The sequence below is a fragment of the Gasterosteus aculeatus genome, chromosome 1 (genome assembly GCF_964276395.1).
Source record: "Gasterosteus aculeatus chromosome 1, fGasAcu3.hap1.1, whole genome shotgun sequence".
Taxonomy (NCBI): Eukaryota; Metazoa; Chordata; class Actinopteri; order Perciformes; family Gasterosteidae; genus Gasterosteus; species Gasterosteus aculeatus.
In genome coordinates this window covers 459690-480000 of record NC_135688.1, presented here as the reverse complement: position 1 = coordinate 480000, position 20311 = coordinate 459690, and the positions used below count along the sequence as shown (strand labels likewise).

Here is a 20311-nt window from a genome sequence, read left to right as displayed (position 1 = left end):
CAGTGCATCATGGGTAGACACTCAGGGTCTGTCTGCATTTAGATGATAAAAGCTGTTTCATTTCGTCATTTCCTCCCGAGGCTGCTCATCATTGGTCTATTTTTTTCCCCACGAATGTAAATGTCTTAAGAATCAGAATCAGAAGTTTATTTATGGTCCTTAAATACACGTTAACATGAATCCAACATATCGAAGCGAGGAGATAAATCGATGGAGAAGACGTCATCTGTCAGCTTCCCTCAGCAGCTCTCAAGCTGCTCACCGGTTCCCTCACTGCTCCTTTCATGCTGATACGACATCACAGGAACCAGCCAATCAGATCCATTCATGCTCACGTCTAAAGAGCGTGAAGCTCAAAAAGAAAAGATGGCGGACCAAACTCCGTAGGATAGGGGGTCCCTGCTCCATCGCCATCAGTTTGGGGGACCTTGGCTTGAAAAACGTTGAAGACCTCTGGTTTAGACTTTTGTCAACATTTTAAAGTTTAAATGGTGTCAGTAGATTGGCGAAGCAGAAAATGTGAAAGTTTAAAAGCTTTTGAAAATAAACTCTCCTGGAAGAGCTGAATATTTAATAGCTGAAAGTGTGAAGGAGTTGAAAGGTGCCACAGAAGAAACAGGCTGCAGCGTGTCCTCCGCTCTGCAGAGAGGCTGATCGGCTGCAATCTGATGGTGGTTCTACGTGATGGTGGTTCCATCTGATGGTGGTTCTATCTGATGGTGGTTCTATCTGATGGTGGTTCTACGTGATGGTTCCATCTGATGGTGGTTCTACGTGATGGTGGTTCTACGTGATGGTGGTTCTACGTGATGGTGGTTCTACGTGATGGTGGTGGTCCTGCAGTGGTCCTGCTTACTACTCACAATGATTTGAATCATCTCTGTCGTATGAACTGAATGTGTTGTTCATCTTCTACATTGTTCATTGTGTCCACATGACGTCATTGCAGTCCGTCCATCAGGAGACGGATCCTCTGACTCTCACTGAGGTTTCTTCTCCTTTTCTCCTCATGGAAGTTGGTTTTGGTTTTGTGCATCCACGTCCTCTTGTTGTTATCACGTGTTTCTTAGTGCTGCTTCAGATGAATATGAACTGGTTCCACTGGTTTCATGTGTAATGTGTGAGTGAGACCAGCAGGGGGCGATGTGAGACAGTTCACCAGAGCATCACTCCACTCACCTCACCAAGGGTTAGTAAAGTACAACACGTAGAAGTATCAGTCTGAGCCAGTCAGAGACAGACAGACGGACAGACACAGACAGACAGACAGACAGACAGACAGACAGACAGACAGACAGACAGACAGACAGACAGACAGACGGACAGACACAGACAGACAGACAGACAGACAGACAGACAGACAGACAGACAGACAGGTAGATGTAGAGTTCTGTCTCCAGTGAAACAAAGACACTTTTCGTTCAGTCTGAACTGAAAGCTGAAACCAGTAGAACCAGTGGACTTATTACTAACCCAATAGAACCAGTAGAACCAGTCAAACCAGTAGAACCATTAAAGCCACTTGAACCACCAGAGCCATTAGAACCAGCAGAACTGTGTTTTACTTCTTTGAGCAGAAACATTTCAGGTCTGAGTGCAGCTTTGATTTAAAGATTTATATATACGATCAATTAATAAATAGGACGCTTAAAAGTCTGCAAAGCGCATTACAAAGAAAAATGTACTTTATAAAAGTGTTTACAGCTGAGAACCAATGAAAGAGAAGGTAAATATAAGTGATTAAGAACAAACTGATTTCCATGTTTCTAAAAACAGGAATACTGCTATTAAGTGTTTGAGGATAGAACAACAATATTCAAAGTATTCAATCATATTATTCACATAAAGGCTACAAATCTGAATGTCCACATGGACGATTTAAAACGCTTTGCTCGTGGTTTCGTGTGTTTGATTACATTCCATCACATTTAGCTGACGCTTTTATCCAAAGCGCCCATTGGATAATTCACCTTATTGAGGATAATTGAAGTGTTGTGTACACGTGACACCCTGAGATCATCCTCCGTCTCTCTACTTTGTCATTCGTGATGTTGGGCTATTCAAAATGAAATGAATTGAATGTTTCTTTGTGGGTAAATTAGATTCATATAATTGACATTGTAAAGACAGAGATCACCTGATGAATATTTTATTCCCACAGTAATCATTAAATAAGTCATTGATGTTATTGAAGGACCTCGGACCTGTTTATGTAATTATTCTTTTCAAAAAGGTCGATTAGGATTATAATATTGAATTAATAATCGGTGTAGATAAGTTTTGGAGACAAAATTCCTCGTGATTGCTCATAAAGTAACATGGAGACAACATATGGATTATATTAATGGTCAGTAATACTGTATGAATCTAGAGGTGTATTAACTGAGGCCTTGCATATCCTCTATTACTCCCTTATACTTTCTTATATATCATATTGTCTGGAGGTCTGGGGGCCACCTATAAACTCTCATAAATATACGTGTATATAATGAAATGAACGATGGCTGGTTTATCAATCATTAACCATTATTTATCAAATCTCATGTCATGAAATTGAATGATTTGATTTATTATAAAATGATGCAAACAAAGTCATTTGTGGTTTTTAAAAGGACTATTTATGGATCATATGTGGATGAAATGAATGTATATGAACTGCTGCTGCAGACACGCAGGTAGAAGACAGACAGACAGACAGACAGACAGACAGACAGGGGAGATGACGTAGCACCGTCAGGATGACGTCAGCCTCGCTGTGTCTCGGGGTGTGTTTGTTTTTGAGAGGAAGAAGCTGGTTGGATGTAGGGCGGGGTCTGAGGAGAGGTGGGGGGGCAGAGACAGAAGGACAGAGACAGAGACACCTCCTGACTACCCGCGGACGGACCGACACCGGGAGGATGCGCGGGCGCAGCGGCGGTCGGTAGCGCTCTGTTCTCGGGGACGGAGCTCCAGGATGAGCGTAGCGCTGCAGGACCTCCGGAACACCGTGAGTACGGCGCACACACACGCGCGCAGTGAAACGTACACGCGCCCGGGCGCGCGAAATGCAGCCAACGCGCTCCCGTGCATCTGATGCCGATCAGCTGTCGATCACCGTGATCGATTCCCAGGCGGGTGCCATCGATCCGTATGAAGCTGTTACTGCAGACAGGTGTGTGAGCGCGCGTGCGCGTGCTGCTGACGTCACTGATCAATTAGGGTGATTGGTATAGCGGATCAATAACAGTCACAACATGGAGCTCCTGGAGGTTTCTCAGAGTTTGTGAACCACAGAAGAAGACTTCCTGTGACCGTCACTAAAGAACAATAATCAATACAACTTTTAAACGAATAATTCTTTAGATTCAATTTAAAAGAAACTATTATAAATTACTAAATTTAATTGGCTGGAATATAATGTTGTATAATATATATATATATATATATATATATATATATATATATATATATATATATATATATATATATATATATACAGTGTGCAATAAAAAAAAACTGATTTTACCCCCTGGTCTACAACTTCCACTTCCATAACATGTCTACAAATTGTCTATAACATGTCCATAGCTAGACTATAACTGATCTATAACATGTCTATAACTAGACTATAACTGGTCCATAACTAGACTATAACTGGTCCATAACTAGGCTATAACTGGTCTATAACTGGTCCATAACTAAACAATAACTGGTCCATAACTAGGCTATAACTGGTCTATAACATGTCTATAACTAGACTATAACTGGTCTATAACTTGTCTATAACTAGACTATAACTTGTCTATAACTAGAAAATAACTGGTCCATAACTAGGCTATAACTGGTCTATAACTTGTCTATAACATGTCTATAACTAGACTATAACTTGTCTATAACTAGACAATAACTGGTCCATAACTAGGCTATAACTAGACTATAACTAGACTATAACTGGTCTATAACATGTCTATAACTAGACTATAACTGGTCCATAACTAGACTATAACTAGACTATAACTTGTCTATAACATGTCTATAACATGTCTATAACTAGACTATAACTTATCCATAACTAGACAATAACTGGTCCATAACTAGGCTATAACTGCTCTATAACTGCTCCCAAACCTGTCAGTAAAATCTCAAAATAATAAGAAATGTGTCAATAATTAGTTCTTAGAAGGTTTCTCAAAGTGATGGTTCACCGGAAGAAGAAATTTGTATTAGTCACATTGTTAGAAACTTTATTCACAATAATCATTAATTATCTCTGTGAAACCATCGACAAGAGGAAGTTGAAGACGTGAAAATGAAACTTGTGGGAAGTTTGCTGTTGGGCGAGTTCAGGGAACCGACCGGCGGATCTGCATTCCTTCAGCAGCCTGAGACCAACTCAGAGGACAGGAATTAAGATTTATTCTCCAAAATAAAAGCTTATCCTCACAAAATAAAGCTGTTATCGCTAAAAAAACCTAATTTATTCTTCAAAATAAAGACTCGATATCTCCAAATAAAGACTTAATATCTCTTAATAAATACGTAGTGTCTCTAAATAAATTTGGAATTAGAAATCAGGAACATTTATTGCCAAAATATGTAAGACATACAAGGAATTTGACATGGCGGTCGGTGCATAACATCGGACAGTAAGAAAAAATAAAATGAAGAAGAAAAGAAATTGGGTTATGGGCACATGAATGAAAAAAAGAATAAAATGAAATGAAATAAGGACGTAACATTCATAAATACGGACTTATATTTTGGCGCCACAGGATCACACACAAAGTCACCCAGACCCGATGAGACAGGAGCGGCGCCTTTCTCACGTAAAGTTTAAACGCCTTTTAGCGTTGAGATGCTCCTCGCCGTCACTGACTGCTCCCCGCGCTGTACGATACGTACTCGTACTCATATTGCAGCCATTTTACAACCAATGAGCTATCAAACAGGCTAACGGTTAGCATCATGTAGCGCAGGAAGTGGCAGTCGCACTTAGAGACGCGTATACACCTGCACTAGAGACCTGTCACTCAGGGCGTAGCTCCGCCCTAAAGCATCCCTGCTTTATGGTCTGCTAGAGACCTGTCAATCAGCTTTAGCTCATGAAGCGTTGACCTCCCTCTAAAGAAATAGACAGACCGGCAAGAGGGAAACCTAGAAGAAAACCACCATTCCATGTGAATCTTTTGGAGCTCATAATAAAGCTTCAACATAGAGGAGAAGTATGAAGTACGAGCAGAACAACGGAAGTTTAGTACAATTACATCAAAGTACGTCTGCTGATGTCACTGGCTCTCAACCTGAGGTTCGGGGGCCACACAGGGACCAGAAGAACATAATCATCATGTTTGTTCTTTAGTTTCACTTCAGAATGTGAATGTATCACCATTGATGCTTCATCACCAAGTCCAGATGATTCTGGTTGTGGGAACATTTCCAAAGCGACAGCTCTGTGTGTGTGTGTGTGTGTGTGTGTGTGTGTGTGTGTGTGTGTGTGTGTGTTGGGTTTACTGTTTCCTGTCTGCAGCTCTGTGACTTCCTGTCTTAAGACGCCCAGTTTTCATCTGAGCAAAACAAACCAAACCCCCCCAAGCACAACACTGCTGTCTAACCAGCTTCATCATCTTCATCTTCATCATCTCCAGATGTTGGCTCCAGTACTCAGACTGGATTCAGTGGATCACAGTGGAATTCATGTGTACATATCTTTAGTATCTTTGTTGTGACGTCGCTATGCTAAGAGTGTCCCTCTGCTTCCAGTCTTTGTGCTAAGCTAAGCTAATGCGGTGTATGCAGGGAGAGGAAGCCGATCTTCCCTTGTTGTTCTGGAGAAACCAAATAAATGATTTACTACAATGTGTCTGAGGTCAGAGTACGGAGGCTGTCAGGGGACAAATTACACTGGCAGAGAGAGAGACAGACAGAAAGACAGGTAGAGAGACAGACAGAACGGCAGAGAGACCAACAGACAGGCAGACAGACACAGAGATCGGCTGAGAGACAGACAAAGAGACCGAGAGACAGACAGACAGATGTTACATAAGCTGCAGTGAACTTCATTAGAGCAGAATGGAGATGATTCACACACTTTATCTAATTACACACACACACACACGGTGACATCACCCTCCACAGAGATATATAACACACTCTCTACGTCTCCTAGCAACCTCGCTCGCCCACTCCCCCCTTCTCTCCCCCTCTGCGTGCGTCATCAATTAAAGAGAACAGAGCCGGGGCGAGAGACAAAGAGAGAGGGACAGACAGGGAGACAGGCAGAGAGAGAGAGTGAGACTGGGTCTCCTGGAAGGCAGAAGACAGACAGGTCTCCATACATAAAGTCACTCTGGACCATCTGGACCTCAGGACCAAAAGAGTCCTTCCAGAGGTCAGACCCCCCCACGTAGATCTGGACCAAAGGTGTGACGCAAACATGCTAACATGCTGCTCCTCCGCCGTGGTGGTTTCCATGGTAACCAAATGCAAGGTTGTGTTTGTGTGGCTGATTCAGGATCAGAGGGCCGACCGCTGCCCTGTTTCTGCTTCACTTCCACCGAGGGGGGGGGGGGGGGCTCAGAGTGTAAACAGAGGAAGTACAGATGTGTTTGTTCACAGTTAAATACCTCCTCATGCTGAGCTCTGTTGCTCCTCCGGTCCCTCCTTCTGTCACACGAACCTCCAGAGAACACAAAGAACCAGAGAGAGTCTCTTTCCCCCATGTTGTACAGATCAGTTACACTCTCTGAATACAGAGCTGCTGCCAGTTAGCTTAGCATAGTAGGTGGAAATAACTAGAAGGTAAACCAATAGCACATGAGCTTAATCAAGGAGAAATGTTCTCGTTCTTAAATGTGAAGTCAAAGCTTCATGAGTTAAAGCTGCATTCTGTGTGGTGACCAGCAGGGGGCGACTCCTCTGCTCCCATAGACGTCTATGAGGAAATGACTCTACTTCTCTGTAGTGACCAGCAGGGGGCGACTCCTCTGCTCCCATAGACGTCTATGAGGAAATGACTCTACTTCTCTGTAGTGACCAGCAGGGGGCGACTCCTCTGCTCCCATAGACGTCTATGAGGAAATGACTCTACTTCTCTGTAGTGACCAGCAGGGGGCGACTCCTCTGCTCCCATAGACGTCTATGAGGAAATTACTCTACTCTTAATATTTTTTTACTTTTTTAATATTCTACATTTTTAACTCTAACTTTATTCTCTTATTTTATACTAACCCTTTGCATCAGAATTTCATTTTATTGTATTACTTGTGCACTGCTGTCTTGTTGTCTATTGTTACACTGTCTACTGTCACGCACCAACAAATTCCTCGTGTGTTTGACATATTTTGGCAATAAATGTTTCCTGATTCCATTTAGAGTCAATCAGACCATAAAGCAGGAGACGCTTTAGGGCGGGGCTACACGCTGATAGACAGGTCTCTACCAGAGACGTATACAATGTCTCTACGTCCTTCTCAGTCCTTATATGGACGACACTTCTTGTTCACTTGTAAAAAACAATATGGCGACCACCAAAACGCAGATCTCAAGACTTGAAAACATCTCAAACTGGTTACAGCAAAACGTTTTCAAATCAAGATTGTTTGGATGAATCACGTCCGTAAAGTACTCAGTGAGATCGCTTCTCTACATTTGCTCTTCTCTAATAATATTAATAAAAATGAAGATCCAAATCCAAATCATCCCAGAGATTCAGGACTTAAAGGGAGATCAGTGGTTTTACTCTGATGGGGGACGTCAACGCTTCCTACCAAAGGAGAGGAGGTCGTTTTGGATGAATAATAAATACTGCGCAATACACCAATGCCAGAAAAAGGGTTGCGTTTGACCGTCGCCATGGTGACGTCCCGTCCACTACTTGATAAAGAGCCAAACTACTTTGTTCAATTTAAACTGGGTGAAACTGGACTAAAGGGTTGTCAGTGCCTCAGAATCGTGTTTCTAAATCCTGTCCTCTTGATGGCTAATGAGGTTCTGGACTTTGTCTCATGAAGAGACCCGGACAGGCTGACATTAAACCTGTTGTGTTTATAGGGACTGATGGTCTTATGACAGCAGATTAGATGCATTCAGACAGCTGTCTCATTTATCTGCCTCTCTTGTGTCTGTCTGTCTCTCTCTGCAGATGTCCAGCTATAAGCGAGCTACGTTGGAGGAGGACGACGGGTTGGACGCTCCAGGCGAGGCAGCCTCGTCTCCCGACCGAGTAGAGGTCAGTGAACACACCACACAGAGGCAACAGAAGAAAGGATACATTTTTCCAGTGAGACATTTACCCTTTAACGAATAGGAAATGCCCCTAAATCACCCGTGAAACTGGTCCCAGGTGAAGTTCTCGCTCAGAGGTTCAAACCCAGGACAGGCACAGGGCCTTCTCCAAGAGCCAGGCCTTGGGCGGCGAGTGCTCAGACTGGAGCTGAGCAGGAGGCCACTTTGTGTGGACCCCCCCCCACAAAGAGAGGGGCTGTGTGGAGGAGGCTGGGCGGTATACCGCTTCCACCGGTTCGCCCATATCAGATTTCCTTGTGGTGTGACTGAATGCGGCTCCTCAGGAATGGGAGAGATTCCCCTCCCATTCATGAGAAGGTCCAAGGACTTCAGAGATGATGCTTGTGGGCGTTAGAATCCATGGAGAAGGACTCTGCTTGTGGGTTAGGTCTGTGGAGTACATTTGGGCTCTTAGCAGGAAATGTACTTTAGTTGACCTCAAGTAGTTGCATGGACATGCATCCCTGCAGTAATGCAGTAATGCAGATGTTCAGCAGATTCACAGCAGAACCTCTGGATCCACTTAAAGATCTTGCTGTCTATGTGGCTCCGGGTTGCGTCAGAAGGAATGAAAGAGGTGATTGGGCTCCATCAGAAGTTCCAGAGGTCTCAGAGTGCTCGTAGGCTCCATGAGCCATGAGGAGGTGACAATTCAGTTGGACCGAGACCGAGAAGGTTCTGGTTTGGCTGTCTGATCCTCAGCCTCTGGTGTCTCTCAGGTGGGTTTCCGGAAGGGAGGCGTGGACATTCTGGGCCGGAGGACACAGCTGGAGGTTCTTCTGTCGGTTCTGCTGCTGGTCGCCCTGCTGGCTCTGCTGGCCTGTTTGCTGGTCCTGGGTCTAGGATTCAGCTCAGGTAATACATCCTTCTACAGCTTTCCTACCTCTTTCAATCCTTCACAGTCTTTCCTTTCCTTCCTGTGTATCCTTCTATATGACCTTCTTTCCTTTTGTTTCTTGATCATTTCCTTCTCCTCCTGCCTCCTCTGTGTCTCCTTTCCTTCATTTCACACACTCTCCCTCCTTCTTTGGCTCCCGTTCTTTGTCCTTTCCTTCTTCTTTTCCTTCCCTTCACCTCGCCCTTTCCTCTTCCTTCATGCCCACACCCATCCTATGTCCTTCTTCCCTCATCATTCCCTGCCATCATCTCTCTATCCTTCTCCACCTCGTCCCTCCTTTTACAGCCTTGGTTCTCCTCATCTTCTTTGTTTACTTCTCTTCTTCCTAACATTCAGTCAACAGATATTCAATTGTAACACATCAAATAACTTCCTGCTGCTATCTTCAGCTCCAGTCACTCGGTTTTCTCATGATGCCTTGCAGACAATGGGCGGGGCCTCTGCCTGTCGGAGGCGTGTGTCACGGTGGCGAGTCAGATGGTGGAGGCCATGGACCGCAGCGCCGATCCCTGCAGCGACTTCTACCAGTTTGCCTGCGGAGGATGGATGAGGAAGAACCCGCTACCAGATGGACGGTCCAGGTGGTCCACCTTTAACAGCATCTGGGAGCAGAACCAGGCTCTGCTCAAACACCTGCTGGGTGAGACAAGCGGGGGGCAGTTGGGTGGGGGGCGGGAGATGGCGAGAGAGAGAGAGAGAGAGAGAGAGGGAGGCTGCAGTGTAACGTAACCTGTCTGTCTCTCTAGAGAACGGGACCTTTAATGGCAGCAGTGAGGCGGAGAAGAAGACTCAGTTCTATTATCTGTCGTGTCTCAACACCCAGAGGATCGAGGAGCTCGGGGCGCAGCCTCTAGTAGACCTCATCGCCAAGGTAACCTGCATCACCAGCATCACATGGTCCAACAAAGTTTCTGCTCCTGTCACATTGAGTTTGGAGCTTTGACTAAAGTTTGTTTGAAACGTGATGTGTTCAGGGACCATCAAGACCAGTTTTTACATCTCACGGATTATTTTGTATATGTCGAAAAAAACCTGTTGATCAAACCGTCAGTGGGTTTTAGGTTTAACTCTTATATATAAGAAAAAAACTGAGTATTGTTCTTCTTCAGATCGGCGGCTGGAACATGACGGGTCCGTGGGAGAAGGAGAACTTCATGGAGGTTCTGAAGACTGTCTCTGGTCCCTACAGAGCTCAGCCCTTCTTCAGTGTCGGAGTCAACGCTGATCCCAAGAACTCCAACAGCAATGTCATCCAGGTAAACCAGGACCAGCCTGGACCAGAACCACAACCACATGAGATTGAGCCAGACTGAAGCAAAACCAGAACGTCACAACAAAAACCAGACTGGACCTGAACCACACTAAACCAGAACCAGACTGCGTGGACCATCTGGTCGGAGTGTTCTGTTATCTGACAACAAGGCCATCACCTGTATGTCTCTGGTTCTCTCGGCTGATTGGTCCACAGGTGACCTCTCTGCGTCATAGTGTCACTCATCTGTTGGTTTCCTGTCTCCAGCTCGACCAATCAGGCCTCTTCCTGCCATCCAGAGACTATTATCTCAACAGGACGGCCAACGAGAAGGTGAGAACTTAGTCCCCACCTCCTCTCTGAACCCTGAGGTTGGTCTGTGATGGCGTCATATGATGCCCCTACAGGTACTGGTGGCGTACCTGGACTACATGGTGGAGCTGGGGACACTGCTGGGGGGGGACAGGAGCTCCACCCAAATTCAGATGCGGCAGATCCTGGACTTTGAGACAGCGCTCGCCAACATCACCGTCCCTCAGGACCAGCGGAGGGACGAGGAGAAGATCTACCACAAGGTTACCATCTCCGAGCTGCAGGTGAGGGGGCGGAGCTATATCTGTTTTCTAAGGTGACATCCTGTGTTCTCTATCATAACATCACATGTCCACTAAGATGTCATGACCTGTACTATCATCACGTCTCCTCTACGGTAACATCATCCTATAATATCTCCTCGTGTTTATCCGCCACGCCTGCAGAAGATTGTCTAACATGAAAACCATCCCTGAGGCAAAACAGGTTAGGGGACCACTGCTAAAGGTGTCATCACGTGTCCTCTAAGTTGTCACCACGTGCTCTCTGAGGTGTCATCACGTGTCCTCTAAGGTGCCTTCATGTGTCCTCGAAGGTGTCATTGGTTGTCATCACGTGTCCTCTAAGGTGCCTCCATGTGTCCTTAAAGGTCTCATTGGTTGTCATCCCTTGTCCTCTAAGGTTTTCATGTCTCGTTCCTTTGCCCAGAGGTCTAACGTCTCCGTGTCACCATCTTCTGCTCTGCTCAGGCCTCTGTCATTGAGGTTGCGGATGCTATCGCTGGTCACCGTGGCAACTGTTGCCAAGAGCCGTTGCCATGCGCCCGCATCACTGAGGCGCCGCAGAGAGGAGGGGTTAGATAATGTTGTTACATAAGCATGAAGCAGACCTTGGTTTTCACAAACCCAGATTTATCCTTTTTGTTACTAGATGATGATGTTCACAGCAGGGGGGCTGCTTCATGTTTCCATAAGCTCCTACACAGGGATCTATACTTCTAAACCCGCTGACCACTGTCCTTCTCCATGAGTCCTGAGAAGTGAGGAAAAATCAGAGGAAGCTGAAGCTGACTTCCAGGCACCGAGGCCTTCAGTGACCTTCATGTCACCTGAGAGGTTCAACACTGCCGTGTAACTCTTTTCCTCATCTGCTGTGAGTTCCTCTCGGAGGTTGAAGAGGAACTTAAGATGTAGTTTCTGACCTCTGGTGGTCAACTGGAACTTTATTTAAACTTTAGACTACGTAACAACCAATTCAGGATTCAACAGGAAGCAGTCAGAGGACTCTTGTCTTACTGCCTCCATCTCACTGCCTCCATCTCACTGTCTCACTGTCTCTTGTCTCCCCCCCCGAGGAGATTTGTTTTCTCAATATCTCAATACCTCCTGGGTGGTGCAATATTCTTCCACACCAGTCCAGATGTATTATTATTTAATTATTTATGTATATCGGATGTGAACTCCAGATTCTCTTCTTCTGTGGCTTCATTTCCAGCTTCTGGCTCCATCCGTGGAGTGGCTGGACTACCTGTCTTACTCTCTGTCCCCTCTGGAGCTCAACGACACTGAGCCTGTCGTCCTCTATGCCAGAGAGTACCTGCAGCAGGTTTCCGAGCTCATCAACAAGACAGAGCGCAGGTGCGTCCTGGCGTCTCACCCGTCTGTCTCACCCGTCTGTCTCTCGTGTCCTTCTCACCCGTCTGTCTCACTTGTTTGTCTCTCTGTCTCCTAGTCTGTTGAATAACTACATGATGTGGACGCTGGTTCTGAAGAGTGTGGCGAGTCTGGATCAACGCTTTGAGAACGCTCAGGACAAACTACTGGAGAGCCTGTACGGGACCAAGAAGGTACTCGTACTGCTACTGCAAGTTATACTGCAAGTACTACTCCTGTTACTGAGGACAACTGTTAGCCTTACTCACTGATCCTTACTGGTCTGTAACTGGTCTCACTGGTCCGTAACTGGTATCGCTGGTTGTGGTTTGATCTAGTCCTGCACCCCCCGCTGGCAGACCTGCATCGGGAACACAGACGACACGCTGGGCTTCGCTTTGGGGGCGCTCTTTGTGAAGGCCACCTTCGACAAGCACAGCAAGGAGATTGTGAGTCACCGACATGAACCGGATCTATCTGGTCCAGGAGCAGGTCTAAACCCCTGTCTCGCGGTCCCTTAGGCTGAGGAGATGATCAACGAGATCCGCTCTGCCTTTAAAGAAGCTCTGGACCGACTCAACTGGATGGACGATCACACGAAACGGGCCGCTAAGGACAAGGTAGAGAGACAGGGGACAGATAGGTGGGCAGATAATTGGACAGAGAGGGTCTGTATATATATATATTGGACTCCTTGTCTCTCGCTGTCCCTTTAGGCTGATGCGATCTACGACATGATCGGTTTCCCAGAATTCATCTTGGACCCCAAAGAGCTGGACGACGTGTTTGACGGGGTGAGTGACAGCTCTCAATTATGTCTTCTGCAGGTATGTCAGGATGTCTCACTTACCTGTGGACAGGTAGGCGGGTCGTCTCATGCTCTTGTTGTCTTTCAGTACGACGTGTCTGACGACAGCTTCTTCCAGAACATGTTGAACTTCTACAACTTCTCGTCCCGAGTTATGGCCGACCAGCTGAGGAAGACCCCCAACAAGGACCAGTAAGAACCACCGAGACAATCACATAACAGACTTCAACCCAACAGGATGTGACATCATACATAAAAGGGGCAGGAATTAGATTTTTACACTAAATCAAACTATGAACAAATATGTTTCAATTTTAGTTTTGAGTTTCCACACCAACAAGCCTGAAATCATTTATTCTTATGCTGCGTTCACACCAAAGAGAAGCACATTTGTGTTGTTAATTCGCCTTCATTCACGCCGGAAAGGGGCCGTGGCTTATCTCTGTAAGTTCAGAATCTGAATCTGAAGCCATTTATTGCCGCGTATGTTACACACAGGAATTTGAGTTGGTACATTGATGCAATACATGGAGATAAAAAATAAAATAAGATTGAGATAAAAACATACAATCACGAAAAAAACAATATAAACAGATAAGTAGGTCAAAACACGTATGTATGTCTGTATGTTTCCATGGTGAGAGAAGCCACTGTGCAATGTTCCAGGGATGAAGTGTTTGGGTCAATGAGGGACTCGGACTTGGCTCAAGAGACCAACTTCTGACGGGAAAAAACTGTTTCTATGACGAGAGCCATAGAAACAGCCTCCTGGCAGAAGGAAGGGGCTCAAAGAGTCTGTGCCCGGGGTGAGAGGGGTCGGCTACCATCTGTCCTGCCCGCCTCAGAGACCTGGAGGCAAACAAGTCCTGCAGGGACGGCAGATTGCAGCCGATCAGCCTCTCTGCAGAGCGGAGGACACGCTGCAGCCTGCCCTTGTCCTTGGCTGTGGCTGCAGCGTACCAGACGGTGATGGAGGAGCAGAGGATGGACTCCATGATGGCCGTGGAAATAACTATTTCTACTCTGTACTTGTTGCGTAAATTACACAAACGTGGGAAACGCCGTTGTGTTTGAGTTCATGACATCATCAGCTCGTGAATTCCACCGACTCCTCCAGGAAGTGCGTCTGGATGACTGTCGCTTCCAGCGCTGCTTCAGGCGGACCGGCAGCCGGTCTGGGGACCTGTTGGGTCGGATCTCTCGATTGGATACCAAATAACTGACAGGTCTCAGCTGCGGAGCGCCTGTTTGTCTCCTTTTCATCAAGTATATTCGCACTTTGGCAGCAGGGCGGCGGTGATGACGAGCATAGAATCTACTTGCGCAAAATGCTTTGCTTTAGATGTGAACGCAGCATAATGATTTTCCTTATTGTTCAGACTCATAAACATTAAATGTTTAAAACACAGCAATAAGAAACAGGACCTGAAAAATAAAGAGGTAAACAAGATGGATAACTGTGTTAAATGATATAAAGTATATAATTCTAGCACGTAATTAACCTCCTCTCCTCCTCCTCTCAGGTGGAGCATGACTCCTCCTACAGTGAACGCCTACTACATGCCCACAAAGAACGGCATCGTTTTCCCTGCTGGGATCCTACAGGCGCCTTTCTACTCCCATGACCACCCGAAGTCTGTCCGTCCGTCCGTCTGTCTGTGTGTCCGTCCGTCTGTCCGTCCGTCCGTCTGTCCGTCCGTCTGTGTGTCTGTGTGTCCAATTCAATTCATTTTATTTTGTGTAGCCCAAAATCTCAAATTAGCCTCAGAGGGTTTTACAGTCTGAACACATGCGACATCCTCTGTCACATCAGCACAGAGAAACTCCCCCAAAATATGAAAACCCTTCATGGGGAAAAAGGAGGACAGCTTACTGAGAAGGTCAGAGGATCCGTCTCCTGATGGACCGACTACAATGACGTCATGAGTACAGAATGAACAACGTAGAAGATGAACAACACATTCGATTCATATGACAGACATGATTCAACCTATTGTGAGTAGTAAGTTGTGAGGACCTGGGCCTCATTTATAAACGTTGCGTACGCAGCTCTCTACGCAATAATTGGTATTTATAAAAGCAAACTTGACGGAAAAATGTGGCGTCCTTCACGCAAGCTCGGACCCGTGAGTACGCACAAAACGGGTGAAATGAGAACCGTCGGCGGTAATAAAACGCCATGATGCCGTCGCAATGCGTAATGACGCTGATGGCTGATCTCACGCTCTTAGGAGACGTGGCACATGGAAGGATCGGCGCTGTAGTGCAGCACCATCGGCCTGTTTAAGGGCAGATGGCGCCGCCTCGACTGCACTGGAGGAGGTTGTTGTTTACTCCTGAGAAGGTGTGCAACATCCTGCGTGTGCTGTGCTACATGATGTGGCTCAGCTTCCAAACGCGCCTCCACCCCCTGACGCCGATGTTGGCCCAGACCCTGTCCCCGATCCCCAATCACTGCCGCCAGTCTCTCATCAGGAGGGGACAGCTCCGGTGTCCCCCCCCGTGGGGAGACACACCTTGGCGATGGCGCTAAACGCTTTTCTGCATCCACTTTGAGGTCAGACCAGTTTTTCTTTGTTTGGGTCCGAGGTCGTGAGGCTGCAGCGTTGCTCTGCAGCCTTTTGCCCCTCAGGTGCCTTGTTGGCATCAGTGATCCACACTGTGTCCTCCAAAGAGCGTCTTACGTCTCCTTCCACCTCCCAGTGATCATCTCCACTTCACACTGAGTGAAGTGACGTCTCTTCGTTTTCCTCTCAGTGTTTGTCATGATTTCACAATCGATGAATATTAATTTGTGGGCGTTCCACAGACTATATTTGGGCAACTGTGGGCGTGACATGAAGCCGCAAAAGCTGCGCTGCATTTAGACGTGATTGTGATTTATTAAGGGAAAACTGCGTAGGACGTTTTATAAGTCGGAATATTTCTGTGCGTCCGCACGTTTCATCCGTACGACACTTCTGGAGCAAATCCTACACAAGCTTTTATAAATGAGGCCTCTGGTCTCCAGCTGTCTGTCTGAGCCTCGTATTTAGTACTTAAAACAACTGATTATAAATACTACTATACATACATAATACACTTGGTACATGTAATACACACATGTATATAATAACGGTTTATGATGTTGTGTGTTTTCAGGGCGTTGAACTTTGGCGGCATCGGGGTGGTGATGGGTCACGAGCTCACGCACGCCTTCGATGACCAGGGTGAGCTTACTTCCTGTCACATGATGCCTTCACTGCACTCTGACTAAATACGAGACTCTGGGGCTCAGGTGCTACTTTATGTTACATTCCTATTAAATGTGACTCAGTGGTGGTTATTGGATTTAGATCTATTTAGTTTTATTCTAGACAATAAAGTTTGATCAACATGTACATCCTATTGTCTTTAGACTTTAAGACAGAGATGAATAATAAACTTCACTGCAGGTGAACACAAGTAGGTTCTCGTGACGCTGTGTCTTTCAATCAGAGATGAAATTAATTAAGACTCATTCAGAAAACAACGTTTTTTACTTGTCTTCTGAGGTGAGAAATAACACAACAACAACAACAACAATACAGCATTCATTCATCACCGACAGGATGACGCCATTTAACCGTAGAAACAGTGGACGCGCCTCATGAACAGGTCGTCGTGGCGTAGAGAGGGAGCGGCAAAAAAAAAAAAAGTAAATCCAAAAAACCTCCTGAACAGAAACGGTGTAAAGCTGAAATAAATGCATTAGTATTGTTTTTATCAAGTGGTCTTATATTGTCATTTGTCACTTATGCTACAAGCCCCATATGTTGGCCACGCCCCCATCAGCAGCATCGACACAAAGCAACGCGCCTGCCTTCTGACAGCGCTTCAATGGAGACCAATGTCCCATGTCGAAGTGTCCCTGAGCAAGACACCAAACCCCTAATTACTCCCCGGTAAAAAGTGTAATGTAAGTGGCTTTGGATAAAAGCGTCGGCTAAGTGAACCGATAGGAAGCTGTTTAGTTTCCCTGTGTTTGTGAGACTTGCAAAACAAGTAGAACAAACAAAAACAGATGTTATTTACTTCAATGGTCGATGGAGAAAACCAAAAATGGGCGGGTTGGTGACAGTTCCCATGGAGATTAGCCCCTCCCCCTCGTCCTCCATCAGGTCGCGAGTACGACAAAGAGGGAAACCTAAGAGCGTGGTGGCAGAACTCGTCGGTGGAGGCGTTCCGCCAGAGGACCGAGTGTATGACGGAGCAGTACAACCGCTACACCGTCAACGGGGAGCACGTCAATGGAAAGCAGACGCTGGGGGAGAACATCGCCGACAACGGGGGGCTGAAGGCGGCCTACCACGTCAGTATGAAACTCACAAGAAAGAGTCGATTTGATGTACGTCGCCCCCTGAGTGAACGGCGTTGTCCCCTCAGGCGTACCGGTCGTGGGTCCAGAAGAACGGGGAGGAGAAGAGGCTCCCCGCCGTCAACCTCACCAATGACCAGCTCTTCTTCCTGGGCTTCGCGCAGGTCAGTCGAAACAAACGCACCCCGGGGACCTTTAAGCGGATAGGTGTCCCACAAGGTTCCTCACCGTGCCCCCTTGTGTTTCTATAGAGGAACCAGGTTGTGCACGAGTACGGGGCCTGCTGGTGGTGCTGGGCTCACCTACCTGTCCTTAGGCTGCAACACACGTACACTGATGCCGTGTGTTTTGTGTGTGCAGATGTTATTTATTGCTTGTTTTTTGAGCAGTGATGTCACGTATGTTTGAATTAGAGAAGAATTTAGGCTTCCTTCCTCTCCTGCACTGTAATCACAGTTTCTTCTTCTCTGGTTTCTTGTTTTATCTTTACTATTGAGCAAAGAAACCAAACTAAGCTAGGCTAGGCTAACTACCACTAATGCTGATTCAGCCAATAAGGACGCGGCTATTGCATTACCCCGGTGAGTGACATCCACCACTTCCTGTCTGTGTGTTCCCAGGTGTGGTGTTCGGTCCGAACGCCGGAGAGCGCCCACGAGGGCCTGGTGACCGACCCACACAGCCCCCCCCGCTACCGGGTCATCGGCACGCTCGCCAACTCCCCCGACTTCAGCCGCCACTTTGCCTGTCCCGCCGGGACGCCCATGAACACCGGGCGGCGCTGCGAGGTCTGGTAGAGGGGGCGGGGCAAAGGGGCGGGATCACGGGGCTGACGAGCGGACGGACTTCCTGTCTGCGATCTGCACGGACTCACTGGACGCAGAGAGATCGAGGACTGATGACGATTGATTGCTGATTTCTGCTTTATTACCGTTATTGATTATTATTATTATTGCTGGTGTGTGTGTGTGTGTGTGTGTGCGTGTGTGTGTGTGTGTGTGCATGTGCGACTCTCTGATGACCTCACACCAGGTTGACCTCTTACATCACTTTCATTCCGGACTTTTAAGGCGTTGTATTTTCCGCTTTGACTTAAATGAGTTAATTAATCATTAATTTCAACTATTAAAGGGTTTGGATGGATTATTTATTGCGCTATTTGAGGACTTTTAAGGAGTAAAAAGTCTCAAAATGCTCTTTATAGAAACATTAAACGACATTTTTAGGCTCAATGGTTTTCATGTTTTAGAGTCAATTTAATTAATTTTTCGCCCTTCAAAGGTTCTTAAATCAAATTATAATAATGATCAGCCCTTCAAATGACGCTAATTAGATGTCCAACGTGTCAATGGCGAGAACACAAACTCTTTGTGTTAATAATTAATGACATAACACTTGAATAACAGAATATGTTAAAACTCGTTTAACAGTGTTGCCTTAGTTCTTTAGTAAAATGCCTTAAAAATAGAATAAATTAACAAAATAACAATAATTGTAATATTTAAACTTTTTTATCCAAATATGTGAATATGTATTCATATTATCTGATCAGTACCCCTTTCAAATATGGAAATACTGTAAATACACCATGTAAAAAGGACCCTCTTATTTAGTTTGAGTGCTTGTTCATCAGGAGGTTAAAAGCTTCATGAACCTCCGGAACATCCTGATCTTTACTGGTCTTTTTCTTCAGCTCTTAAAGGCCTTAATATAACACTCGTCTTCAGTTTAAATTAAGCGATTCAGTGTAATTGTTGTCGCTCTGTGTTTTCCTGCTGTTTCCATGGAGACTCACCTCCAGCAGAACCTGCGGAGCCCATCAATCAACGTCAGCGCCTCCAAGATGACACTTAGTTATACAACTTTGAAATACCGCCTTAAAATTGTGAGATTAAAACAAAAGTCAAAGGATGATCTCTGATGGGTCATGTGACCTGATGTCAGAAGTCAGACCAACTCCTAAAAACGGGTCGGGGGCCATTCTAGTCAGCGTGGGGCGTTCAAGGAGCGTGGGGTTTTACAGGTTCACACCGAAAAAATGTATTTTTACTTTCAATAGTTTGACACTTCATGACGACATCATCAAATAACAAGTGAAGAAGCAGTGAGAGGGAGCTGACAACAGGGGGAGCCTCTTACAGCAGAAGAAGAAGCTGCTTCCTGCCAAAGACGTTTCTGTGTGCGTGTGTGTGTGTGTGTGTGTGTGTGTGTGTGTGTGTGTGTGTGTGTGTGTGCAGTAGCTCTCGTGTACAATAAACTCTTTGTCTTTAAGGTGGCGTCACTACTCTGCTCGTCCAATCAGAGCGCTGCATTACAAATAAACGTCTTAAAACTCACAGCGCTGCTCTTATTATGACAACTACAGATCCCACAATGCACCTGTGTCCTGGCCGACTCCAAGTTTTTGAAATATTTCTGCTTTAAAAGTTAAAAAGGACTTTGAGCTAGTTGTACCTAAAGTATGGGAAGTATTACTACTTTGCTTGTTTTACTTTTGTTTCCTTTATTACATCACAGGTCATTTAGCAGAAGCTTTTATCCAAAGCGACATGTAATAATAATAATAATAATAATAATAATCACAGGTCATTTAGCAGAAGCTTTTATCCAAAGCGACATGTAATAATAATAATAATAATAATAATAATAATAATCACAGGTCATTTAGCAGAAGCTTTTATCCAAAGCGACATGTAATAATAATAATAATAATCACAGGTCATTTAGCAGAAGCTTTTATCCAAAGCGACATGTAATAATAATAATAATAATAATAATCACAGGTCATTTA

General features: G+C 45.6%; 1 protein-coding gene across 1 annotated transcript; it reads left to right on the top strand.

The window, feature by feature from the left end:
* The first annotated feature begins 2784 nt into the window (after positions 1 to 2784).
* On the top strand, positions 2785 to 19856 carry ece2b (endothelin converting enzyme 2b). Its single transcript, XM_040183330.2, has 19 exons — positions 2785 to 2986; positions 8120 to 8206; positions 8982 to 9117; positions 9585 to 9800; positions 9907 to 10031; positions 10270 to 10416; positions 10680 to 10745; positions 10820 to 11008; positions 12219 to 12361; positions 12456 to 12570; positions 12715 to 12825; positions 12898 to 12996; positions 13093 to 13170; positions 13273 to 13376; positions 14708 to 14818; positions 16326 to 16393; positions 17324 to 17514; positions 17589 to 17684; positions 18141 to 19856. Exons 1-19 carry the CDS (start codon positions 2954 to 2956, stop codon positions 18315 to 18317), a joined length of 2292 nt encoding a protein of 763 aa, XP_040039264.2. The 5' UTR covers positions 2785 to 2953; the 3' UTR covers positions 18318 to 19856.
* Positions 19857 to 20311: the final 455 nt, after the last annotated feature.

Excerpts from the sequence above, each read along its gene's own strand:
- ece2b (XM_040183330.2), top strand. The coding sequence starts at position 2,954 with ATGAGCGTAGCGCTGCAGGACCTCCGGAACACC. Across the intron at positions 2,987-8,119 it reads TGCAGGACCTCCGGAACACC|ATGTCCAGCTATAAGCGAGC; the intron begins GTGAGTACGGCG and ends CTCTCTCTGCAG. Across the intron at positions 12,362-12,455 it reads ATCAACAAGACAGAGCGCAG|TCTGTTGAATAACTACATGA; the intron begins GTGCGTCCTGGC and ends TCTGTCTCCTAG.